This window comes from Hemiscyllium ocellatum, chromosome 7 (genome assembly GCF_020745735.1).
Source record: "Hemiscyllium ocellatum isolate sHemOce1 chromosome 7, sHemOce1.pat.X.cur, whole genome shotgun sequence".
NCBI lineage: Eukaryota > Metazoa > Chordata > Chondrichthyes > Orectolobiformes > Hemiscylliidae > Hemiscyllium > Hemiscyllium ocellatum.
This window is the reverse complement of record NC_083407.1, coordinates 103,137,250-103,164,795: the sequence shown is the minus strand read 5'-3', so window position 1 is coordinate 103,164,795 and position 27,546 is coordinate 103,137,250. Positions and strand designations below refer to the sequence as shown.

Genomic DNA, 27,546 nt, shown 5'->3' with positions numbered 1-27,546 from the left:
TCAAGGACCTTTCAGTGCAAACATGTGACACTTTTCATCAACCCCTTCACCAGATACCTTCAGAATGGTGAAAGGAGATTTATTTAACAGATAGAACAACTTGTTTTTTGATGTTGGATCCTTCACTATTCTGTCGTATTGACCCTCGGTTATCGAATCAGGACATTCTAATCTGCTTCTTCCACATCATTACCAACTGGGTGGTGCAAGTAACTAGGGATCCATCTTTCATACAGTCATAGAGGGGCCAAACAACTCTAAAATTGTCCGCAATAACATCTTCTGGTTATTAATACCAGTGAAACCCATGCCATAACTATAGGATTTTAGCTGGAGCAAGAATCCATCAAATAAGCCGACACCATTAACTCGTTGGGGAGAGAGTATATTCTTGAGTTAGTTTAACTCATTTTTAAAGAATAAAGAGTTTGTGAGAAAATATCTTAAGAAACAGAGGAAATCTGAGCATGGCTTCTGTTCCTCCTCCACATTCCAGGGCCATGGCTACCCTCTTCACTTTCCCAAAATTCCCTGATGTGTTGTCATTGGAACAGGGAAGACCAGTGCAATCTGTGGTCTGCCAAACAGGAAGCCATGGTCACGGCTGAACCGTGTGATTTTCATGACTGTTACTCTGAGTGGTTTGGTGCATATTAGAATCATAGAATGCCTACAGTGTGGATGGACGGCATTCAGCCCATTGCATCTGCACCATCCCTCCAAAGTGCATTCCACCTTGACCCACCCCAACCCTGTAACCCTGCGTTTACCACGGCTAACCCGCCTAGCCTACCTATTCAAAGTTTGTGAGAAGATTTGTAGCTCGGGTGCTCGTTGTTGTGGTTCTGTTCGCCGAGCTGGGAATTTGTGTTGCAGACTTTTCGTCCCCTGTCTAGGTGACATCCTCAGTGCTTGGGAGCCTCCTGTGAAGCGCTTCTGTGATCTTTCCTCCGGTATTTGTAGTGGTTTGAATCTGCCGCTTCCAGTTGTCAGTTCCAGCTGTCCGTTGCAATGGTCGGTATTTTGGGTCCAGGCGTTGCAGTGGTCGGTATATTGGATCCTGGACCCAAAATACCGACCACTGCAACAGACAGCTGGAACTGACAACCGGAAGCGGCAGATTCAAACCACTACAAATGCCGGAGGAAAGATCACAGAAGCGCTTCACAGGAGGCTCCCAAGCACTGAGGATGTCACCTAGACAGGGGATGAAACATCTGCAACACAAATTCCCGGCTCGGCGATAAGAACCACACTAGCCTACCGATCCCTGGAGACTATGGGGCAATTTAATATGGACAATCCATCTAACCTGCACATCTTTGGACTGTGGGAAGATACCAGAGTACGCAGAGGAAACCCATGCAGTCAGAGGGAGGATGTGCAAACTCCACACAGACAGGCACCCAACTGTTCCCCCTCCCCTTAACCTGTGGCAGTTTATCTACCTGGTAAGTTCTTGGGCACTCCAGCCTTGCTGAGTGACAATGGACAGCCATCTCCACCAGCTCAACCTCTAACATTCAAAGTGGAGCAAGCACCTGAGATAGTACTTACCAAGTCTATTGTGGGTAAACGCTGATCTTCCTCTGAGATGCCCTTGTCTTTTCCTCGGGGCCTCGGAATGTCCACATTCTCCAAACATAAAGTGAAAGAGAAGATCACAGATTACTTTTTAATGTGAAAGGTGAGCAGAGAGAGACAGTGAGAAAGAGACGTAGGGACAGAGAGTATAGGGTGAAGCAGAAATCTGAAGGGGCAGAGAGGATTAGGGGTGAAGAAGCCCTGAGTGACATCTTTCTCATCATTGCTGGTCTCTGGCTTCAAATCTGCCCCTCCCCACGATTGGCAGCAATGGAGGGGAGAATGGGCAGCACAGCACATCCCTTCCTGCTCCCAGCTGCTGCCTTGAGCTGGGTACAACTTTATTTTGCACAAAAGATGTGTGTCAGTGAGATCCTTGCCATTGTGTTTGTTCCCTTTTGTGGTAAGAGAGAACACACTTTCTGTGTTAATTATAATTGTGTTGGCAGGGGTATGGGAACCAGAAGCAGTGTACCAAGGCATACAGAATTCTAGAAGAGAGATAACAGGAAATAGTAAGATCTTGAATAGGGGACAGCAGGAGGGAGATAGTAATAAAGTCAAAATCAGCTGAGCATGTATGTACGGAAATGCACCGACTTTGATTAAAAGGATTAGCTCTGACAGAGACAGGACTCACGGAAGTGCAGGACTGGATGTTACACTTTCCTTAACACAAGGCACCCAGGAACGCTAGGAAAGGGCGAGAAGGAGTGACTATGGTGATTAAGGTCAGCATTATAGACAAAATCCATTTCAGTAAAGCTAAGGAACTAATTACATAACTTTGTGTAATCTATAAGCTACTGAACAGTGGAAAAGGTGTCGGGATGCAAATTTGCCGACAATTACATGGATATGCAATAATTAAAGAATAGTTATAATGGGAGCTTTATTCAAATATAGACTGGGAGTGTAGTGTACAGGGTAGAGAGGGAAAAAGTTGTTAGTGTGTGTCTGTGTGTGTGTGTGTGTGTGTGTGTGTGTGTGTGTGTGTGTGTGTGTGTGTGTGTGTGTGTGTGTGTGTGTGTTCAGAGGAATTTTCCACAACAGGATGTTGCCAGTCCATTGGGAAAGGAATCTCTGCTAGATCTGGCTCATGGAAATGAGGTGGATCAAGTGACTATGGGAGAACATTTCGGGAACAGTGATCATTGTAGCATTCTGGAAAAGGATGCGGAACAATGCAGAGTAGGTAGCGTTAACTGGAGGAAAGCCAGCGTCAATAGGGTAAGGATGGGTCTGAGCTGAATACATTAGAATCAAAGATTGGCCAGAAAATATGACACCTGAAGAATGGGCGGAGATAGATCAAGCCCCTCAAAGGTTAAAGGTACAGCAAGTAAACCCATATCTCATTGGTTTCAGAAATAGCGATTAAGGTGAGGAAGCAAAAGGGTGCTTATGACAGCTGTCAGGTGGATAATACAATGACAAACCAGGCGGAACATCAAACTTCAGGAGGGAACTGAAAAGACAAATAAAGATGCAAAGACAACTTCTGACAAAAGGCTGGAGGTGAACATTTAATGCTATAAAGTTTTCTACAGGAATATGAATAGCATTCCACACATTACTGCAGTGATTTTTACAAGGGAAACCAGGTGGACCTCACTGTTTCCCTACAGTGTGGAAACAGACTCTTCGGCCAACCAGTCCACACCGACCTTCCGTAGAGTGACCCACCCAGACCCATTCCCCCTGACTAATTCACCCAACACTACAGGCAATTTAGCATGGCCAATTCACCTGACCCGCACATCTTTGGACTGTGGGAGGAAACCAGACCACCTGGAGGAAGCCCACGCAAACACAGGGAGAATGTGCAAACTCCACACAGATAGTTGGGACCCTGATGCTGTGAGGCAGCAGTGCTAACTGCTGAGCCACCGTGCTGCCTGAATAGAATATGAGTTCACTGATTGGATCAGTTTAACAGCTCCAATCAGGGAAACGTGGCTGACAGATATAAACGGGAGTGCCAGAGGTTCTGTTCACTCTGAGAGCTGGCTTTGTGGAAGCTAGACCAGTGTCAAGCACTATGCACGTGTAAATAAAGGGTGACTTGGTGATGGGATACCAGCCTCTGTGGAGTTATTTCACTTGCATGCTATGCAAGTCAAACACTGGCCAGAACGCACCTCACCCTGACCCTCCTGCTCTAGGTCCTGATCAGAAATCCAGGACTTTCAATCTGCAGCCTATAATTACATTTGATAATAAAACTGCTGATCAATGATCTGAGGCGGTTACTTAAGATATTGGTTAAATTAAATAACACCAAAAGAACACAAAACTTGAAATGATACTGACAGAGGTATGCCTGAACTGCATAGTATTGTATATGTATATAATCACTTGTTACGGACCAGGACCGACCCCTCAAAACATTTTTAAGCAGGAAACCCAGACTGTAACTTTGCTATTTGTTTGCAGTAAGTGTATAGTGGATATTCCCGGAGTGAATTCACTGAGTCGACTGCCATGTTTTCAACAGACAGAATTTATTCACAAAATTATGGAATGAAACACAAAGAACAGAAAATAGAATGCCAGATAGCTTATCCTATCCAAAACCTGACAGGCTATCCTGACTTAATGATGCTGTTTCAAAAAACATGCAACAGTCCCAATAAACAAACCCCTTTCCACAAAGAATAAAAATGGCACAGAAAGCTTTCAGGTTATGAAGTCAGAAAGGCAGAAGGAGGGAGGGAGAGAACCAGGATGGACTTGTCCCAGCAGCCTTTCTTCACACACACACACTGCTGCTGAACTGAATCTAAAACCCGAATCTAAACAAAGGCTAGCTACCCAGCGAGCTGGCCACTCCCCTTTGATTATGCTGGTTTTTATTTTTAAGACATGAAAGCCTTAGGCCGGAGGCATTATCTGTTCGGGGTAAAGGAAAAGGGCCCTAATACACTTATCAAACCCAGCCGAGTTGGACCCTGGCCAGTTATGCCCCCCTTCTCTGGAAAAAAACTCAAGGGCTCAGCAACCTTGTAAAAAGACCAACCTTGTTAAACATTGCACACATCCCCTGACACCTCCCCCTCTTAAAAAATGAACTATCAATATCCAAAGATGGCTCCATTTTTCAAAACCCCAAAAACAGTGGTTAGTCCCCTAAAACACACACATACACTCACTGACCATAGACATGAAAAAATGCACAACTACATCTGGATTCAGTCAGTGGTTCTCCCACCATCGAACACCTCCATTTCCTCGTTAAGACATCAGTTTTCAGGTAATAACACTCAGGGATACATTCAGATTCCTTCTCTGTATATGCCTTTTAATACAACTGCTTTAAATGTTCATCTTTCCGCTATACCTCAGTGTGTTTTGCAGAGCTAAAGATTATCTATTTGCTTCTGTTTTGTTGCAACTATCTGAGCGAACACAGTTTCTGCTACTAGCATTCCAGCTTCTTTATCCGTACCCATTGATCTCTCCTGCTTCGATTGGTGACTCTGTGACCTTGTTGCTACACAATCAGGGAAGATTCCTGGATAAGAGTCCTGCATTGCTTCAGTTACCTCAGTCTCCACTGGCTTTTCAACTAGAGTAGGCAGCATGCCTACCGGTAAATCAGCTATATCATTCACAAGGACAAATTGTATTCCTGGAGCTGAGAATTTGTCCAGTACTCCTACCACAAACTCTTCACTCTATTCTGGACTCTCCAATCTCACTTTACGTAACTGAGCGCTTTTTGTCTCACTGTGAATTCCTGTTATCAATACCTTTTCTGGCAATAGTCCTTCAGAAGCATGTATCTCCTCATCTTTCAGCGTCACGGACTGAGAGAATCCTCTGTCCCTTAATATTGTCACCTCTTTACCTGCTACTCTTTGTCTATGTGAATAAACGTTACCTTTGCAGGTACATTTTCTAAGAAGATCTGGCACTTCCTCCCTCACCAACCTCCGATCAGCTTGTCCACTCTGACGCAGCTTTCTAGCTTCCACTGTGCTTTCTGTTACCATTCCAACAAAACTCCCAGGCACGTCTTGTTTTCCTACATCTGGCTTTCTAATGCTTTTCCTAGCCCACCAACCCTGTGATTCCATGTGGCCCACGTTATTGCAATGAAAACACTGAAGCTTTTTACCTTCTTTGTCCCCTCAAGGGTTTCCTTTTTCCCGTGTGGGAAGTTATCCTCATGATCTTCACCGAGATCTATCTTGCCCTTTCCACATGAGGATTTCTCTTTTCCCCAATTTCTATCCCTCATGGCCTGAAATTGATTCTGGAAGCCAAACCATGTTTTATGGACCAGCTCATAACCATCAGCCACTTCAGTTGCTAACCTTGCTGCTGTAACTCTCTGCTCTTCCACATGAGTTCACACTACTACAGGAAGTGAATTTTTGAACTCCTCCAAAATAATTGTCTCTCTAAGAGTGTCACAGGTTTGCTCTATTTTGAAATCCACCTATCAACATTACTTTGTTTGATCCTTTCAAACTCAATATAACTTTGACCATGTCCTTCCTTAGATTCCTGAAATGTTGTCTGTCGGCTTCTGGTAAAAGCTCATGTGCACTGAAGATGGCTTTTTTCACCTCCTCATACCCCCCCCAGATACCTCCTCTGATCGTGATGTGAATACCTCACTAGCTATACCCACAAGTTTTGTTTGGATCAACAAAACCCACAGAGTCACTGGCCAGTGCATTTGTTCAGCCACTTTTTCAAAGGAGATGAAAAAAAGCTTCCACATCCTTCTCATCAAATTTAGGCAACGTGTGAATATATTTGAACAGTTTTTCACCAGGCCTTTGGTTCCCATTGGGTTTGCTCATCCTCACTCTCTTCCTCACCAGACTTACCTTCAGCCTTCATCTCCAGCCTTTTAAGCTGACTTTCCTTTCGAAGTGTCATTTTCTGAAGTTCAAATTCTCTCTTTTTCTTTCTCTTCTGCTTTTAATTGGAACTCAAACTGTTTCATTTCTGCCGCCCTTTCCTTATCTCTCGCCTCGAACTCAAGCTGCTTCATTTGCAGTTGAACTTGAGCCATCTCTACAGATCCCGATGGTGTCTCCAGCAAATGGAAATGCTGAGCTCCTGCTGGAATCAGCTCATCTTTCCTCACGGTAGGAGGCAGCTCCAGCTCCAGCTTGGCTGCTCATTCCAGCAGCTTGGCCTTAACTACGTTTTGTAAAACTTCCAAGGTCACTTCTCCCACCCCCAGAAACCTCTTGGTGACTGAAAGAGCCATTGCTATCCCAGTGCTGTTTAAACCAACCAAATCAACACCTGGAACAAAGACACCGACACCTACCACTCGCTGCCTTAGAGTCCAAACTATTCAAATCCCAAATCCCAATTTGGAACTCCAAACAAATCCCGCAAAGAGCCCCCAATCTGTTATGGACCAGGCCTGACCCCTCTAAACATTTTTAAGCAGGTAGCCCAGACTGTCACTTTGCTGTTTGTTTTCGGGAAGTGCATAGTGGATATTCCCGGAGGGAATTAGCTGGGTCAGATGTCCGAGTTTTAAACAAACAGAATTTATTCACAAAATTATCAAATGAAACACAAAGAACAGAAGATAGAATACCAGATAGCTTATCCTGTCTGAAAACCCGACAGACTATCCTGACTTACTGATGCTGTTCTGAAAATACTTGCAACAGTCCCAATAAACAGAGTCCTCAGCACAAAGAGTGAAAATGACCCAAAAAGCTTACAGGTTATGAAGTCAGAAGGGCAGAAGGAGGGAGAGAACCACACACTGCTGCTGAACTGAATCAAAAACTCAATCTAATCGAAGGCTGACTACACAGTTAGCTGGCCACTCCCCTTTGATTATACTGGGTTCTTTTTAAAAGATATAAAAGCCTTAGGCCAGAGGCATTATCTGTTAGGAGTAAACAAAAAGGGTCCCAATACACCTTTCAAACCCAGCCTAGTTGAAACCTGGCCATATATCTGCTCTCTGGAAAAATACTCAAGGGCTTAGCAACCTTGTAAAAAGACTAACATTGTTAAACACTGCACACATCCCCTTCCTATTGGTTAATCATTCAGCTATTGGATCAATGAAGTGAGATCCAAGTTGAGGCAATTAATAATTACCTGAGAAAGTGAAGGTTCTGTGGAACTCGCTGCTGTTTCATCTTGCTTTTCCTTCCTCTCAGGACGTTTTATTGAGTATTTCTGTATTAATGAAGAGAAAGATAGGACTTTTTCTTATTAATTTTCATGAACATCACTAAGCCTTCATTGACCATCCTTAATTGCCAGGGTGATAGTGCTGGTAAGCTCTCATGTTGAATCACAATAGTCCAGCTGTTACAACATCTTCAGTGCTGTTAGGAAGGCAGTGTCAAGATTTTGACCCAGTGGCTGTGAACAGTGATATCGATCCAAAACAGGATGGTGTGTGCCTTGGAAGGGAACTTGCAGGTCGAGGTGTTTCCACCTGTCCGCTGCACTAACCCTTCCATCTGATAGAGGTCACGGGGTTAGAAAGGTGCTACCAAAGGAGTCATCGAAAGTTATAGCACTGCATCTTGTGGATGGACCCACTGTCACCACTGTGGGTCGGTTTTGAAGGAATTGAACTTTGAAGGCTGTGGATGAGGTCCCAATCAAATGGGATGTTTTGAGCTGGATGGTGTCAAGCTTGTTAAGTGTTGTTGGAGCTGCACTCAGACAAGAAAGCAGGGAGTATTCCATCACATTCTCAATTTGTCCCTTGCAGATGTTGGACAAGGCTTTGGGGAGATATGAGGTGTTTTACTTGCTGCAGATTCCCAGTCTCTGACCTACTCTTGCAACCACAGTATTGATATAGCTAGTCTAGTTAAGCTGCTGGTCAATGATAACTCCCTGGTTGCTTATAGTGGGCGTTCCAACGATAGTTATACTACTGACAGCTAAATGGAGATTGTAAATGGTGACGATTATAGCCTGAAATTTGTGTGGTGGAAGTAACTCCTGACACCTATCATTCCAGATTTGAGTATTGTCCAGGTCTTGTTGTGTGTGGGCAAAGTTTGATTTTGTGTTTGAGGAGTTGTGAATGGAATTGAACATAGGAAGCTCGAAAGAGTTGTAGGCCATTCAGCCCATCCAGCATGCTTCACCATTCAAATAAATCATGGCTGACCATCTAACTCTAAGCCATTTACCTGACTGTTTCCATAATCTCCTGAAGTCAATCGCATCCAGAAGTCTACCCACATCTACCCTGTCACACGCTGTAAAAATTCAGCATGTTTCAATGAGATCATCTCTCATTCTTATAAAGACCAAAGAATACAGGTGCAGTACTGGATCTGAGCCACCCTGGTGGGACCCCTTGTTGAGCGGGCAATTTTGAGTAAGTGTTGCTGACAGTACCTTCCATCACTTGGCTGATGATTGAGAGTAGCATGATGTTAAGTACATGAGTTAGCTCGCTGAGCTGGAAGGCTTGTTTTCAGTTGTTTCATCACTATGACTAGGTAACATCCTCAGTGAGAGTCTCCACTGAAGCATTGGTGGTATGTCCAGCCACTCTATTTATGGGTCATAGTTTCTTCAGGTGGGTCATAGAGTCATAGAGATGTACTGCATGGAAACAGACCCTTTGGTCCAACCTGTACACGCCGACCCGATATCCCAACCCAATCTAGTTCCACCTGCCACCACCCAGCCCATATCCCTCCAAACCCTTCCTATTCATATACCCATCCAAATGTCTCTTAAATGTCGCAATTGTACCAGCCTCCACCACATCCTGTGGCAGCTCATTCCATCCATGTGCCACTCACTGCATGAAAACGTTGCCCCTTTAGGTCTCTTTCATATCTTTCCCCTCTCACCCTAAACCTAAGCCCTCTAATTCTGGACTCCCCGACCCCAGGGAAAAAACTTTGTCTATTTATCCTATCCATCCCCTCATCTATAAGGTCACCCCTCAGCCTCCGATGCTTAAGGGAAAACAGCCCCAGCCTGTTCAGCCTGTCCCTATAGCTCAGATCCTCCAACCCTGGCAACATCCTTGTAAATCTTTTCTGACTCTTTCAAGTTTCATAACATCTTTCTGATAGGAAGGTGACCAGAATTGCATGCAATAGTCCAACAGTAGCCTAACCAATGTCCTGCACAGCCGCAACATGACCTCCTAACTCCTGTACTCAACACTCTGATAAAGGAAAACATACCCAATGCCTTCTTCACTATCCTATCTACCTGCGACCCCACTTTGAAGGTGCTATGAACCTGCACTCCAAGGTCTCTTTGTTCAGCAACACTCCCTAGGACCTTACCATTAACTGTATAAGTCCTGCTAAGATTTACTTTCCCAAAATGCAGCACCTCGCATTTATCTGAATTAAACTCCATCTGCCACTTCTCAGCCCATTGGCCCATCTGGTCCAGATCCTGTTGTAATCTGAGGTAACCCTCTTCGTTGTCAACTACACCTCCAATTTTGGTGTCATCTGCAAACTTACTAACTATACCTCTTCTGCTCACAACCAAATCATTTATGTAAATGACAAAAAGTCGAGGACCCAGCACCGATCCTGATGTCATTTCTGGTTCTTTGTTTTCAAGGGAAGGTAGATGGGAGCTAAATCGTTATGTCATTTGATGAAGCTCTGGTTAGAATGCTATGCCTCTAAGAGTTCTCGTGTATGTCTTTGTTTCACCTGTCCTAGGCTGTGGTTGTTGTTCCAGTACAAGTGGTGTCCTGCTTTGTCTGTCTGTATAGAAACTAGGAGCATGATGTTGCTGTGATTGTTTGGGTTTGATTTATCCTACTTTTTCTTTGATGGAAATTCCCTGGACAAATGTCTAATTTGTAGACGAGATGCCAGGGTTCCAGCTGTACTGGGGTTACCTGGTTTCTGATCTGGCTAGTTCTAGAGCTAAGGTCTTTGATACAATTGCCAGCAATGTGCTCACAACCTGTTGCCTTTGCTGAATTCTGGGTCTTCAGCCACTTTTTGACATCAAAATGGCTAAGGACTGGTATCTGTGATGTTGCAGAACTCAGGAAAAGGGCCAAGGTGGATCATCCACTCAATATTCCTGGCTTCAGAGTGATGCACATATTTTAGCCTTGTCTTTTGCTGCTTCAGTACCACAGTTGGGAAGTCTGTCCTGGTACAGACATGGGGGCAGGGGCAGCAGTGTTTGCCAATGTCATCACCCAAGCACCTCAGGAGTCAGGCTAAGGATTTGAGGAGCTTACCATTACCTCTTCAGCCTTAATGGAGAATCGTGGCTGGAATGCCGTCGGATGAAAACAGAAGGTAGACAGAGTAGTGAAGAAGGCTTTTGATATGATTGTCTTCATTGGTGAGAACGTAGACCATAGGAGTTGGGATATCATGTTACTACAGAGTAGGATTTTGGTGAGGCCACTTTTAGAATACTGCAAACAATTCCTATAAATTCTATAGGAAAGATCTTGCTAAACTTAAGAGGATGCAGAAAATATTTACAAGGATGTTGCTAGGATTGGAGGTGCCAGATCTCTCAGTGGGAGAGCATTTTGGTGATAGAGACCACAACTCCCTGACCTTTACTATAGTCATGGAAAGGGATAGGAGCAGACAGTGTGGAGAAGTATTTAACTGGGTGAGGGGGAATTATAATGCTATTAGGCAGGAACTCGGGCACCTAAATTGGGAACAGATGTTCTTAGGGAAATGCACAACAGAAATATGCAGGTTGTGTAGGGAGCACTTGCTCTTAGTACCAGACAAGCCTGTCCCACTGAGGCAAGAAAGGGATGGTAGGTTGAAAGAGCCTTGAATGACAAGGAATGTGGAACATCTATTCAAGAGGAAGAAGGAAACATAAAGGTTGAGGAGGCAAGGATCAGACAGGACTCGAGGGTTACAAGGTAGACTGGAATGAACTGAAGAATGGGCTTAGGAGAGCTAGAAGGGGGCATGAGAAAGCTTTAGTGGGTAGAATTAAGGAAAACCCTAAGGCATTCTACACTCATGTGAGGAACAAGAGGATGGCCAAAGTGAGGGTAGGGCTGATCAGGGACAGTGGAGGGAACTTGCGCCTGGAGGAAATAGGGGAGGTCCTTAATGAATACTTTGCTTCAATATTTACAGCTGAGAGGGACCTTGACATTTCTGAGGGCAGCGTGAAACAGACTGATATGTTAGAACAGGTTGATGTTAGGAACGAGGATGTGCTGAGAATTTTGAAAAACATAAAGGATCGATATTCCCCAGGGCCAGATGGGATACACCCAGGTTACTATAGGAAGCAATTGCTACATCTTTGGTGATGATCTTTGTGTCCTCCCTGTCCACTGGAGTAGTGCCAGATAGTTGGAGGGTGGCAAATGTTATTCCCTTGTTCAAAGAAGGGGAATAGGGGGAACCCTGCGAGTTACAGACCAGTCAGTGGTGGGCAAAGTATTGGAGAGGATTCTGACAGATAGGATTTATGATTACTGGGAAAACCATAGTTTGATTAGAGATAGTCAGCATGGCTTTGTGAGGGGTAGGTCATGCCTCACAAGCTTTACTGAAATCTTTGAGAATGTGACAAAACACATTGAAGGCAGAGCAATGGATATGGTGTATGGGGATTTTAGCAAGGTGTTTGATAAGGTTCCCATAGTAGGCTCATTCAGAAAGTAAGGAGGCATGGGATACAGAGACATCTGGCTGTCTGGATACTGAATTGGCTGGCCCAAAGAAGACAGAGGGTTTGAGTAGATGGAAAGTATTCAGCCTGGAGCTTGGTGACCAGTGGTGATCTGCAGGGATCTGTTCTGGGACCCTGCTCTTCGTGATTTTTATAAATGACTTGAATAAGGAAGTGGAAGGGGGGATTAGTAAGTTTGCTGATGACACAAAGGTTGGTGGAGTTGTGGAAGGTGTGGAGGCCTGTTGTAGGTTGCAATGGGACATTGATAGGATGCAGAACTGGGCTGATCAGTGGCAGATGGAATTCAACTTGGAAAAGTGTGAAGTCATTCTCTTTGGAAAGTTGCATTTGAGTCCAGAATACAGGGTTAAAGGCAGGATTCTTGGCAGTGTGGAGGAACAGAGGGATCTTGAGGTTCATGTCAAAGTTGCCACCCAAGTTGATAGGGATGTTAAGGAGCCATATGGTATATTAACTTTTATTAGCAGGGGAATTGAGTTTAAGAGTTGTGAGGTTATGCTGCAGCTCTAAAGCGCTCTGGTTAGACCACTGTTAGAATGTTGATTTCCATTCTGGTCACCTCCTAATAGGAAAGATGTGGAATCTTTAGAAAGGGTGCAGAGGAGATTTACCAGGATGCTGCCTGGACAGGAGGGCATGTCTTATGATGAAAGGCTGAGAGAGCTAGGGCATTTGTCATTGGCGTGAAGAAGGATGAGAGATAACTTGATAGAAGTGTACAAAATGATGAGAGGCATAGATAGAGTGGGCAGCCAGAGACCTTTTCCCATGGTGGGAATGTCTATCACGAGGAGACATAATTTTAGAATAATTGGAGGAAGGTTTAAGGGAGATGTCAGAGGTAGGTTCTTTACACAGAGAGTGGTGGGTGTGTGAAATGCACTGCCAGCAGCGTTAGTGAGAGTCAGATACGTTCGGACATTTAAGCAACTCTTGGATAGGCACATGGAAGATAATGCAATGAAGGGTGCATAGGTTAGTCTGATCTTAGTGTAGGATAAAAGTCTGGCACAACAGAAAGGCCTGTACTGTGCTGTACTGTTCTATGTTCTAAAATGCAGGTGTCCCAAATTTACATGAAAATAAACAAAGGCCAACTGCATTGTGTTCAATTCCACAGATCATGTGTGGTCAGGTTGCATTCACTAAGTTTGCGGTCATTTACATAGAACATAGAACATTACAGTGCAGTACAGGCCCTTCAGCCCTCAATGTTGCACCGCCCTGTCATACTAATCTGAAGCCCATCCCACCTATACTATTCCATGTATGTCCATTTGCCTGTCCAATGACGACTTAAATGCACTTAAACTTGGCCAATCTACTACCGTTGCAGGCAAAGTATTCCAGATCCTTACTACTCTCTGAGTAAAGAAACCACCTTTGACATCTGTCTGAAGTCTATCTCCCCTCACTTTAAAGTTGTGCCCCCTCATGTTTGCCGTCCCCAAACTTGGAAAAAGGCTCTCCCTGTCCACCCTATCTAACCCTCTGATTATCTTGTATGTCTCTATTAAGGACAGAACGTATTAACCAGGACAGAACCCAACTGGTCCTCACCTACCACCCCACCAACCTCCATATACATCATATCATCCGTCGTCATTTCCGCCACCTCCAAACGGACCCCACCAGCAGGGATATATTTCCCTCCCCTCCCCTAGCAGCATTCCAAAAAGACCACTCCCTCCGTGACCCCCTTGTCAGGTCCACATCCCCCACCAACCCGACCTCCACTCCCGGCACCTTCCCTTGCAACTGCAAGAAATGCAAAACTTGCGCCCACACCTCCCCCCTTATTTCCCTCCAAGGCCCCAAGGGATCCTTCCATATCCACCACAAATTCCCCTGCATCTCCACACACATCATTTACTGCATCCGCTGCACCCGATGTGGCCTCCTCTATATTGGGGAGTCAGGCTGCCTACTTGCGGAACGTTTCAGAGAACACCTCTGGGACACCCGGACCAAACAACCCCAACACCCCGTGGCTCAACACTTCAACTTCCCCTCCCACTGCACCAAGGACATGCAAGTCCTTGGACTCCTCCATCGCCAGACCATAGCAACATGACGGCTGGAGGAAGAGCGCCTCATCTTCTGCCTAGGAACCCTCCAACCACAAGGGATGAACTTTAGATTTCTCCAGTTTCTTCATTTCCCCTCCCCCCACCTTGTCTCAGTTCCAACCCTCGAACTCAGCACCACCTTCCTAACCTGCAATCTTCTTCCTGACCCCGCCCCCACCCTCACTCCGGCCTATCACCCTCACCTTAACCTCCTTCCACGTATCGCATTTCCAATGCCCCTCCCCCAGTCCCTCCTCCCTACCTTTTATCTTAGCCTGCTTGGCACACTCTCCTCATTCCTGAAGAAGGGCTCATGCCCGAAACGTCGATTCTCTTGCTCCTTGGATGCTGCCTGATCTGCTGTGCTTTTCCAGCAACACATTTTCAGCTCTGTCTCTATTAAGTCAACTCTCAACCTTCTTCCCTCTAACGAGAACAGCCTCAAAGCCCCCAGCCTTTCCTCGTAAGCAATCCTTCCATACCAGGCAACATCCAAGTAAATCTCCTCTGCACCCTTTCTAAAGCTTCCACATCCTTCTTATAATGCAGTGACCAGAACTGTACACGATACTCCAAGTGTGGCTGTACCAGAGCTTTGTACAGCTGCAGCATAACCTCCTGGTTCCGGAACTCAATCCTTCTATTAATAAAGGCCAAGACACTGTATGCATTCTTAACAACCCTGTCAATCTGGGTGGCAACTTTCAGGGATCTGTGTACATGGACACCGAGATCTCTCTGCTCATCTGCACTCCCAAGAATCTTACCATTAGTCCAGTACTTTGCATTCCGATTACTCCATCCAAAGTGTATCACCTCACACTTGTCCGCATTAAATTTCATTTGCCACCTCTCAGCCCAGGTCTGCATCCTATCTATGTCTCTCTGCAACCTACTACATCCTTCGTCACTATCCACAACTCCACCGACCTTAGTGTCGTCCGCAAATTTACTAACCCACTCTTCTAAGCCCTCATCCAGGTCATTTATAAAAATGACGAATAGTAGTGGACCCAACACCGACCCTTGTGATACACCACTAGTAACTGGACACCAAGATGAACATGTTCCATCAACTATAACCCTCTGTTTTCTTTCAGCAATTACTGATCCAAACTGCTATGTCTCCCACAATCCCATTCCTCCGCATTTTGTGTAATAGTCTACTGTGGGGAACCTTATCGAATGCCTTGCTGAAATCCACATACACCACATCAACCGGTTTACTCTCATCTACCCGTTTGGTCACTTTGTCAAAAACTCAATAAGATTCTTTAGGCACGACCTACCCTTCACAAAACCGTGCTGATTGTCCCTGAACAGATTATTCTTTTCTAGATGGTTATAAATCTTATCTCTTATAACCTTTTCCAACACTTTACCAACAACTGAAGTGAGACTCACTGGTCTGTAATTACTAGAGTTGTCTCTACTACCCTTTTTGAACAGGGGAACCACATTTGCTATCCTCCAGTGCTCAGGCACTATTCCTGTAGATCCCATCCGGCCCAGGGACTTGTCTATTTTCACACACTCTGCAGTATTTCTAATACCTCTTCCTTGTGAACCTCAATCTCTTCTAGTCTAGATGCAAGTATCTCTGTATCTTCCTCGCCAACATTTTCATTTCTATGGTGAACACTGTCGAAAAATATTTATTTAGTGCTTCCCCTATCTCCTCTGACACCATACACAACTTCCCACTACTATCCTTGATTGGCCCTAATCTTACTCTCATCATTCTTTTATTCCTGACACCCTGATCCTATCCGCCAACAACTTCTCATGTCTCCTCCTGGCTCTTCTGAGCTCTCTTTTTAGGTCTTTCCTGACTTCTTTGTAACCCTCAAACACCCTATTTACACACAATTTATAAAGTAGGAAATTGGGTGGTCTCAGTCTATTTGTTCAGTGTGTGATTTGCAGACTATTTTAGTGACTGAGGATGTTAAGCCCTCCTCAAATATAATAAACTTTCAACTTTTACCTGCTGCTGGAAGGTTGAAGAGGAGTTCTGAAATTCAGTGGAATTTCTATCAACATTTATTGCCTGAGAATCTCATTTAAAAGTGCTGCTGGACACGTCACTAGGAAAAAACAAGTGACTGATCATGGGCACCCAGAGGGTGAGTAGGTGACTCTCTGCCTTGAAGCCAGAAGACCCCATTGGCATCGGAAGGGGAATTGATGATATTGGAAAAAGGTCCATGTTCAGCCTCCTAAACGATAAGAGAAGTTGGAAAACACAGGGGCTGTCTTCTCAGGATGAGAAGAAGCTCAGAGATGAATTTGGAAAGGTCTTCAAAATTGGTTTGAATGGGTGGTGCTGGCTGACAATGGACAGCCTTAGTATCAGATCGTCACTAACTAATCAATTAATTCAGGCAAAGTTCCTTTTCCCCAGAGAGTGGCTTGAACCCTGAAGCAGGGGAAACACCAATTGGTTAAGATTAACTGTATTTAAGAAGCTACTGTGTGAGGAACTCCAATATCTACAGAGGTGTGAAGCAGGGAAGACACATTGGTTTTCCATATCTTAGTTTCTGTCTGCAAATAGGTTGCTTGACAATAGTCCGAGGTTATAGCTTAAAGCGGTATCACTCTGCATCAAGTGTGGCTGACCAAGGGATTCTCCCCATTCATAGACCACAGCTGGAACACTGCAAACAGTTTTGGAAAGAGCGACTGGCATTGGGGAGAGTCCAGAGAAGGTTCGCGAGGTTGATTCTGGATATGGAGGGATTTTCTGAGCCTGTACTCCTTGAAATTTTGAAGGATGAGATTAGATCTGATTGAAAGGCAGAAGGTTCTTCTGGGCACTTGATACGGCAAGTGTGGAAAGGTTGGTTCCCATGTGGGAGGGTCCAGGACCAGAGGGCACAATCTCAGAATTAAGGCAGAGATGAGGAGGAATTGGTTTTCTCAGGCAGTATTGAAACTGTGCAATTTCTTTTACAGTAGAGGGATGTAGAGCTTGGATTGTGAAACAAATTGAAGACTGATGTGAACAGATTATTAATTAGTATGGGGAATAGGCAGGAGTTGAGGATGATCTGTTCAGCCATGATCTTATTGACTAGCAGAGCAGACCTGATCGGTCTGAATGGTCTGCTTCTGTGCCTGCATTTCACTTGGACACATTGGAAAGGTTTGGAGGTTGACAACTCATTTTTTTGGCCATCAATGGGAGGGGTTGGACCTGAATCGCCTGCCTCAGAATTAGACATGAATCACTGTTCCACAAGACACACAGTCTGTTCCTTAAGTGCAGAAAGAAAGAGAAGGGGACGTGGGTCGAGATTAGTCAAATGTAACTTTTATTTTTCAGTCTTTCCAGTCCAAAAGAAAAAAAAGCAGTAATACTTCGAAATGAACATCCTGGATTTCATTTTGAAGTATACAAGGCGAGTCAGACCAGTATGTTTCATTCACCAATTTTACTGTTTCTTTTCACCCTCTCTCTCATTTCCTAGTTGCTGCCTGACCTGCCAATGCTTCTGACATCATCTTTTTCAATGTATAATGAAGAAGTTTCCCCTGGGCCAACCTTTGATGACTTGATCGGGGAAATGCACAGGGGTTGTTTCTCCTTGTGGGAGCATCGAGGACCAGATACAAAATCTCAGACAAAGGGGTCATCCATTCAGGACGGAAATGAGGAGGAATTTCTTCCCTCAGAGAGTATCAAATGTTTTATTACATGAGCAGTTCATGTCGAGCTGACTGTCTGCCTCATCTCTAATATTCACATGACATGAGACAATGAGGTTTATGCTGTGGGTGCATGAGCCCCTCTGTTACCCATTTCGGAGGTGGGTGTGGGGTGGGGAAGTGGTGTTGGGGTTATCAGACATCCGTGTCTGTCATTTACCATCTCCATTCATCACTGGCAACAGACAGACATCGTGAATAGATCAAACTTCATCAAACAAACAAAACAAAAAGGAAACTCTCCAAAACCAAACCCAGGATACAAATCAACTCAGTGCACTGTGTACTCATAAAACCATGATGCATCTGCACTGAGCCCCCAGCTTTTAATACAGACAGGATCACTGCCCTCTTCCTGCCAATTCCTGTCTTCATGGTGGACCACATCAGGTTGTGCTCCAGTTTAGTATCGATCAGTAATTACCTTGTAGGATGTCAATGATGGGGATGCGTGACCTATTTTGCCTTTCTCCACGTCAGTCTCCCGACTTGAACGCGATGATTGCAAAGATGACAGGTTGGACATCATACCTGCATCGAGCTAAATAGAAAGGTTTGATTATTTTCAGCAATGCTCCATAGAGTTTTCTCTTCCTTGACACTGCCTCCGACACTAAGTGAGGTAGACCCTTGAGACTGAGGTCACATTAATAGATCACAGAATGGTCATAGTAGCTACTGAAACATCATCAAATGTATGATGCAGGTTATTCACTCGTTACCTGGTAATGAGTATTCACTGTGAACATGTGAATCTTTTGTAAATTAGTTCATTAGATTTCTTGCAAGAATTGAATGGAGGTTTGAGCATCATCAACGGTGATAGAAACAGATTTTTAGCTAGTAAAGGGACAAGGCAGGAATGACTGCCCCCTATCTTAGTGCTCCTAATAAGATGTCAATGACATTTCTCATCCCAGCAGAGACATCTGAAGTCAGAATGCACCGACAAAGGAAATTGACAGCAAGGCCGGAAAAAACAATTGGTCTGTCATGAAACAGATGTGAAACTCCCATCAGTGATGGCTGGAAACATCAAGACAGATGCACCCTGTGTCCACTCCCATCCAGTATTTTCATCCCCTCCTCGGATGCTGCCTGAACTGCTGTGCTTTTCCAGCACCACTCCCGTCTAGAATCTGGTTTCCATCATCGGCAGCCCTTGTTTTTACCAAATAAATACTCAGTCAAATTCCTCTCCGACCCTCTCCCAGAGGTAAATACCAGACCCAGGAGATCACATGTTACTTCCCAAAGACAGTTACCACTGTGAGTGTGTTCCAAGTTTAGAAGAGGTTCAGTGAGCAGAGAGAGTGAGTGTCTGACCCATAAGCTGGCAATGTGTTTGAGAGGTTGACCACTCCCTGGGAAAGGAATCACCAACTCATGTCTACTCGATTCCTAATCTCACACAGTTACACCTCCCCTCAGCTGGTGCTGACTATCTTCATGGGGGCATCATGGATACCCACAATCAGGTGCCCTCCTTGAAGTTTGCCAGTGAAGAGCAGCTCAGGTGGAGCTGGCCGCCTGCCTCATCTGTGACACTCACACGGCCTGAGACAACGACAAGAGGCTTACACAGTGTGTGCCTGGGACCCTCCATTACCCATTTCGGAGGGGAGGGGCGGGGAGATTGGGTTTATCAAACGCCCAGGTCTCTCATCTGCCATCTCCATTCACCATTGACTACAGTCGGACTGAGACATCTTGAATACAGCACACTTCACCAAACAGAAAAGAAGATAATCCCCAGAACCAAACCAAACCTAGGACACAGTGCACTGTGTACTCACAAAACCATGATGCATCTGCACTGAGCCCCCAGCTTTTAATACAGACAGGATCACTGCCCTCTTCCTGCCAATTACTATCTTCATGGTGGACCACATCAGGTTGTGCCCCCAGTTTAGTATCGATCAGTAATTACCTCATAGAATTTCAAAGATGGGGATGTATGAGATGTTTTATATTGCTCAAAGTCAAAGTCAGTCTCCAAGCTTGAAAGTGATGATCCTGAAGGCACAGTTGAAGTCAGGTGGGACAGCGTTTCTGAATCTTGCTAAAAAGAAAGATTTGATTATTTTCAGCAATGCTCCGAAGATTTTTCTCTGCCGTGACACTGAACAAGGCAGACCCTTGAGATTGAGGTCACATTAATAGATCACAGAATAGCAAATAATAGTAACTGCTGAGCCATGATCATATATACCATACAGGTGATTCATTAGTTACCCGGGAATGAACATTCACTGAACATATGAGCCTTTTGTAAATTAGTTCATTAGATTTCTTGCAGGAATTAAGTGGAGGTTTGTCTAGTGGATAGAATGACCTGATTGTTAATGATGGAGAAATAATACATGCAAAGTTTTATCTGTGATTCCGGGTCATCCAAGGTGGAGGAATGGGAATAATGGTGGCTGTAAGAGCAGCTCTGTTTTGGAGGTATTTCAGGTGTTGGAGCTGATTTCCTCAAATTCCAGGAGCAGCAATTCCTGTTTGAGAAGCTGTTGCAATTGTTTTGGACTTTGGGGAAAAGAAAAGATCAAAACAACGGCATTTTAAACAGGAGGAAGGGAACAAAGCCAAAGACTACCTGGCCAGAGAGAGGGAGAGACGGAGAGACAGAGACAGAACAGACCGAGATGGAGAGAGAGAGAGAGAGAGAGAGAGAGAGCCCGACAGTGCTGTCTGACACAGCAGTGAATCTGCACAGCTACTGCATTTGAGTTCAACTATTTCTGGACATCAGAGTGTCTCTAAGGAAAATGAACAAATAAAATACAAAACTCACAGCTGACCTTGGAGGAACTTGTGTGAGAGAGCTCACAGCACAGGAACAGATAAGTGCACGGTTTTTAAGTTTAACCTTGCTATCTTTTTTTAATAGTAAGTACAGAGGGTTCTTTTTGGTTCCATGTTTTATCGAGATCAGTTTTTTGATTAAAATGTAAAAATATGAAACATAGGTTCTGAGTTAGCTGAGAGCAGTGTTTTGAGAGCAGTAAGACTGTGCTATTTTCTGGGTCTGTAGATTGTTAAGGTACAAAGATGGCCTTCAGGAGAGTGGTGTGGTCTTCCTGTGGGATGTGGGAGATTAGGGAGAATGTCCTTGTTACTGCTGAGTTATGTCTGCAGTCAGCATGTGTGCTTGTGAATCCTATCAGATCACATGGGTCGGTTGGAGCGACAGTTAGAGGCAAAGAGGAATTTACAGGAGCTAGAGGGTGTGATGGATGGCAGTTAAAGGAAGGGAGAAAAACCGCAGATACAGCCAGGTACAGTGAGAAATCAGAATGGTGTGTTGCCTCCCTGGTGCCAGGATCAAGGATAATTTGGAGAGAGTGCAAAAAATTCTCAAAGGGGAGAGGGACCAGCAGGAGGCCATTGTACACATTGGAACTAATGACATAGGAAGGGAAAAGGATGAGGTTCTGAAGGGAGAATAGAGAGAATTAGGCAGGAATTTAACAAGGAGGCCCTCGAGGGTAGTAATATCTGGATTACTCCCAATGCTAAGAGCTAGGGAGGCCAGGAAAAGGAGAACAGTGCAGATGAATGTGTGGCTGTGGAACTGGCGTATGGGAGAAGGATTCACATTTTTGGATCATTGAAATCTCTTCTGGGGTAGAAGTGACTTGTACAAGAAGGATGGATTGCACCTGAATTGGAAGGGGACTAATATGCTGGCAGGGAGATTTGCTAGAGCTGCTCGGGAGGATTTAAACTAGTAAGGTGGGGCCATGGGACCCAGAGAGATAGTGAGGAAAGAGATCAGTCTGGGATTGGTACAATAGAGAAAAGCAGAAGTCAAACAGTCAGGGCAGGTAGGAACAAAGCAGAGAATGAAGTAAATTAAACTTCATTTATTTCAAAGCAAGAGGCCTAACAGGGAAGGCAGATGAACTCAAGGTACGATCAAGAACATGGGACTTGCATATCAGAGCAATTACAGAGACATGGCTCAGGGATTGTCAGGTTAGTGTTCCAGGATACAAATGCTATAGAAAGAATAGAAAGGGTTGCAATTCTGGTCTCCTTCGTATCAGAAAGATATTGTGAAACTTGAAAGGGCTCAGAAAAGATTTAAGGATGTTAGAGGATTTGAGCTATAGGGAGAGGCTGAACAGGCTGGGGTTGTTTTCCCTGCAGTGGAGGCTGAGGGGTGACCTTATAGAGGTTTACAAAATTATGACAGTAATGGATAGGGTAAATAGACAAAGTCTTTTCCCTGGGGTGGGGGAGTCCAGAACTAGAGGATATAGGTTTAGGGTGAGAGGGGAAAGACGTAAAAGAGACCTAAGGGGCAACTTTTTCATGCAGAGGGTGGTACGTGCCTAGAATGAGTTGCCAGAGGAAGTAGTGGAGGCTGGTAGAATTGCAACATTTAAAAGGCATTTGGATGGGTATATGAATAGGAAGGGTTTGGAGGGATATGGGCCTGGTGCTAGCAGGTGGGACGAGATTGGGTTGGGATATCTGGTCCAAATGCCTTTTAAATGTTGCAATTGTATCAGCCTCCACCACATCATTTGGCAACTCATTCTATACACGTACCTATGCATGAAAAAGTTGCCCCTTAGGTCTCTTTTACGTCTTTCCCCTCTCACCCTAAACCTGGTAGGCATGGACGAGTTGGGCTGAAGCGTCTGTTTCCGTGCTGTACGTCTCTATGACTCTGACTCTAAGAGAGAAGGGGCAGTGGTGTTTTTGATAAAGGATAACAATCCAGCTGTACTTAGAGAAGATATTCCTGGGAATATGTCCAGAGAAGTTATTTGGATGGAACTGAGAAACAAGAAAGGGATGATCACATTATTGGGATTGTACTATAGACCCCCACCCCAATGGTCAGCGGGAAATTGAGAAACAAATTTGTAAGGAGATCTCAGTTATCTATTAAAAGAATAGGGTGGTAATGGTAGGGATTTTAACTTTCCAAACATAGACTGGGACTGCCATAATGTTAAGGGTTTAGATGGAGAGGAATTTGTTAAGTGTGTGGTAGAAAATTTTCTGATTCAATATCTGGATGTACTAGAAAAGGTGCAAAACTTGACGGACTCTTTGGAAATAATGCAGTGTAAGTGACTGAGATGTCAGTGGGGGAGCACTTTATGGCCAATGACGATAATTCTACTAGTTTTAAGGTGGACTTTGGGACAGGCAGCAGAGGAAAGTAGCCGAGCAGAGACTGATAACTAAGTTTGGTACCCATAGGGAGGACCTCAACTGGGACCTTGGGTTCACATCACATTACAGGTGATCACCATTGCATTACACACACACACAGATTTTCCTACACACACACACTCTCACATACACACGAACACAGGTACACATAGACGCACACACAGACACCTACACACACCCTTTTGATACACACACTCCCACACTCATACACTCACACATGCATCCCCTCACAGACGTAAGACACTCTGCACCCACTATATACACACACATACACACACACACACACACACACACACACACACACACACACACACACTTTCTGACCCTCACAACCCCCACCCCAGACAGACACACACACACACAGACAGACAAAGACCCACATGCAGACATATATTTTGTGGGGTGAATTTGTACTTGCAGAGTTACATTGCACTTTGCTCAAGAACTGCATACATTCACGTAGAACTCTGAGCTCAAAAACTGAATGATTTTATGTGAAACACTGTTATCTCACTTTTTAGATTAGAATCAATCTAAACATCAGGTCATAGACAGAGAACACAGGGGGCTAACACCTTCAACATATTGTCTAGCTATCACCATTGTTAATAGTTAACCCGAGAATGCAACTTTTAAAAACATGAAAGAAGTGAAACTATCACTGTATTCTAACAGATGAAAGGCTTAACAGATAATCAATTTTTCAATGTATAATTTCAGTTACATCACACTGCAAATTTTTGCTATAAATTCTGTGTTACGATTGAACCCTCCACAACCACCTGATGAAGGAGCGTCGCTCCGAAAGCTAGTGTGCTTCCAATTAAACCTGTTGGACTATAACCTGGTGTTGTGTGATTTTTAGTTTTAAAATAGTGATGGAAAAGAACAGATAGGATCTATCAGTGTAAGTTCTAAACTGGAGGAATTTTGATGGTATGGGCAAGGTCTTTCAAAAATTGATTGGAGGCAGATGTTTGTAGGTAAAGGGATGGTTAGAAATTGGGAAGCCTTCAAAAATGAGACAACAAGGGTCCAGAGACAGTATATTGATGTTAGGGTGAAAGGAAAGGCCGGTCGGTGTAGGGAATGCTGGATGACGAGAGAAATTGAAGGTTTGGTCAAGAAGGAGAAGGAAACATCTGTCAGGTACAGACAGCAGGGACCGAGTGAATCCCTAGAAGGGTATAAACGCAGTGAGGGGATACTTCAGGAGGGAAGTCAGGAGTGCAAAAAAGGGACATGAAATAGCTTTGGCAAATAGGGTTAAGGAGAATCCAAAGGGATTTTACAAATACATTAAAGACAAAGGGTAACTAGGGCAAGATAAGGGCTCCTCAAAGATCAGCAAGGCTGCCTATGTGTGGAACTATAGGAGATGGGGGAAGATACAAAATGAGTATTTTGCATCAGTGTTCCGTTTGGAGATGGATATGAATGCTGGAAAACTTGGGGAGATAAATGGCAACATCTTGAAAAATGTTCATATTACAGAGGATGAGGTGCTAGATGTCTTAAAGTGAATAAAGGTGGATAAATCCCCAGGATCTGGTCAGGTGTGCCTTAGAACTCTGTAGGAAGCTAGGGAATTGATTGCTGGGCCTCTTGCTCAGATATTTGTATCATCGATAGTTACAGGTGGGGTACTGGAAGACTGAAGGTTGCCTAACATGGTGCTACTATTTAAGAAAGGTGGTAAGGACAAGACAGGGAACTGTAGACCAGTGAGCCTGACGTCAGTGGTGGGCAAGTTTTTGGAGGGAATCCTGAGGAACAGAATCTACATATATTTGGAGAGGCAAGGACTGATTAGGGATAATCAACACAGCTTTATGCATTGGAAATCATGTCTCATGAACTTGATTGAGCTTTTTGAAGTAGGAACAAAGAAGATTGATGAGGGCAGAGTGGTGGATGTGATCTACATGGACTTCAGTAAGACATTTGTCAAGGTTCCTCATGGTAGACTGGTTAGCAAGGCTAGATCATGTGGAATAGAGGGATAACTAGCCAATATGGATACAGAACTGGCTCAAAGGGAGAAGTCAGAGGGTGGTGGTGGTGGGTTGCCTTTCAGATTGTAGACTTGTGACCCGGGTAAGCAACAAGGATCGGTGCTGGGTCCATGACCTTTTGTAATTTATATAACAGGACCTTTATACTTGTAAGGTCCGGTGGAGTGTTGCTGAACAAAGAGACCTTAGAGTGCAGGTTCATAGTTCCTCAAAAATGGAGTTTCAAGTAGATTGGATAGTGAAGGCTTTCGGCATGCTTTCCTTTCTGACAGTGGAGTGGTTTGGTACATAGTGTGTTCTGCAGATCTTTTCTGACTGAGCTGTGACTCTGGGAGATTTTATTTATCACAATAAATCATGTTGCGGCTGGTTTATAGTTAGGACATTGGTTAGGCCACTTTTGCAATATTATATGCATTTCTGGTCTCCCTCCTATCAGAAGGATGTTGTGAAATTGGAAAAGGTTCAGAAAAGATTTACAAGGATATTGCCAGGGTTGGAGAGTTTGCCCTATTGGGAGAGGCTGAATAGGCTGGGGCTGTTTTACCTGAAACATCGAAAACTGAAGGGTGACCCTATAGAGGTTTATAAAATCATGAGGGGCATGGATAGGATAAATGGACAAGGTTTTTTTTCCAGGGTTGGGCCAGTCCAGAACTAAAGGGTATTGATTTAAAAGGTACCTAAGGAGCAAGTTTTTCACACAGAGAGTGATGTGTATATGGAATGAGCTGCCACAGGAAGTGGTGGAGACTGGTACAATGACAGCATTTAAAGGCATCTGGATGGGTATATGAATAGAAAGGGTTCAGAGGGATATGGGCCAAATGCTAGTAAATGGGACCAGATTAATTTGAGATATCTGGTTGGCATGGATGAGTTGCACTGAAGGGTCTGTTTCCATGCTGCACATCTCTGACTCTATGGTATGAATTAATCAGAGTTATTGTCATTAAAAAAAAAAGACCCTTCAGAGTCACAGCCAGGGCAGAAAAGATCTGCAGGGCACAGTATACACCAGACCACTACACTTTCATGATAATTATTTAATTTTTAATCCATATCACTTACCTTGTCCAATTGCTCACGCTCTCCTTCACTTATTTCTGATTTCAGCTGATGTAAATCGTGGAGGTACGAAATGGCAATTTCTATCCCTCGATCAGGCTGTACCTCACTTTTTGAACTTACATTTCTTTGTTCACTCATTCCCTCGAGATGCACATTTGATTTGGATGCTGGTGCTGCTTTCTGTAATCAGAAGCAGAAAGATTTCAGCAATGATCAGGCAGAAGTGGCTTTTCTTCAGGAGCTGTTCATACTGTTTGGGGCTGGAGCTATTCTGACTGATACTTTAATGTCAGTCCTAGAGGACTAGAAACTAAGATCTAATCCAAAATTAGTGATAAGCATTGGACCAAAGTAATAAGTGGAGAAGTGGTCATGAGTCCAAGAAGTTTGCAAAATAAAATTCTGACACATATGATCAAATGAGTCTCTGGGTTTGGCTGAAATGGTTTGGTTTCATTTTAGGTTAGAGGCAATTATTGGGGAACTATTTTACTTCAAGGAATAAAATGATTTCTGAAGAACCTTGCTAAGACAAAGTAGAGGATACAACTTACTTAACAAGGACTCTAGATCATGATTAAGTAGCGCAGACTGCCTGTGACAATTACAGCAGTTTCCAGACTTGATCAGTCATTGATTTCTGTAAGTCACCATTTCATGGTTAACATTGTCAGTGATTTGTTTGAATTTATTCAGGAGACATTAACATCACTGGTAAGGCCAGTATTTCTGGTCCATCCCTGGCCAACTGAGTGGGGTGCTGGACTAGTGCTGGGTGTAAAAAAATGGCATCTCCAAACCTGATCGTTCATAGTTAATGAGACATGACTGTCAGTAACTGCAGGAAGTGGAAAATTACATGGAAAGCAGCCTGTTTTGGTTGAGGAACCAGCAGGAGCTTGGTTGGGTGGGAATCAGATGTTTCCCTTATCGACCTGATCAGAGATGCTATTATTCACTTTTGGAACAGATGGATTTGAATCAGGGCCTCCTGCTCCAGAGGTAGGGATTCTACCACTGCAACACAAGAGCCCTTGGATGGGAACCAGAATATTGCCATGCCATCTGGAAGGGGTTTTCAACTTGTTTTGTGCTGAGTGAAAGGCCTGAGAAAGTACTGAGAAATGCTAACATAGCACTTAACATTAGATTCAGAACAGGATTAATAATGGAGACTTCTCTCCACTCAGTGACCTTTCACCATCGGACTGGGGTTCAAGGGACCAGTGCAATCGAATCAGAGATAGACCTCT

General features: G+C 44.2%; 1 protein-coding gene across 1 annotated transcript; it reads right to left on the bottom strand.

Annotated features, from left to right (window-relative positions):
• Positions 1-26,451, bottom strand: LOC132817659 (uncharacterized). The gene is made up of 6 exons (XM_060828158.1): positions 26,294-26,451; positions 19,942-20,073; positions 18,436-18,552; positions 7,675-7,755; positions 1,558-1,635; positions 1-57 (listed from the first exon to the last, which is right to left on the bottom strand). Exons 1-6 carry the CDS (start codon positions 26,429-26,431, stop codon positions 1-3), a joined length of 603 nt encoding a protein of 200 aa, XP_060684141.1. The 5' UTR covers positions 26,432-26,451.
• Positions 26,452-27,546: the final 1,095 nt, after the last annotated feature.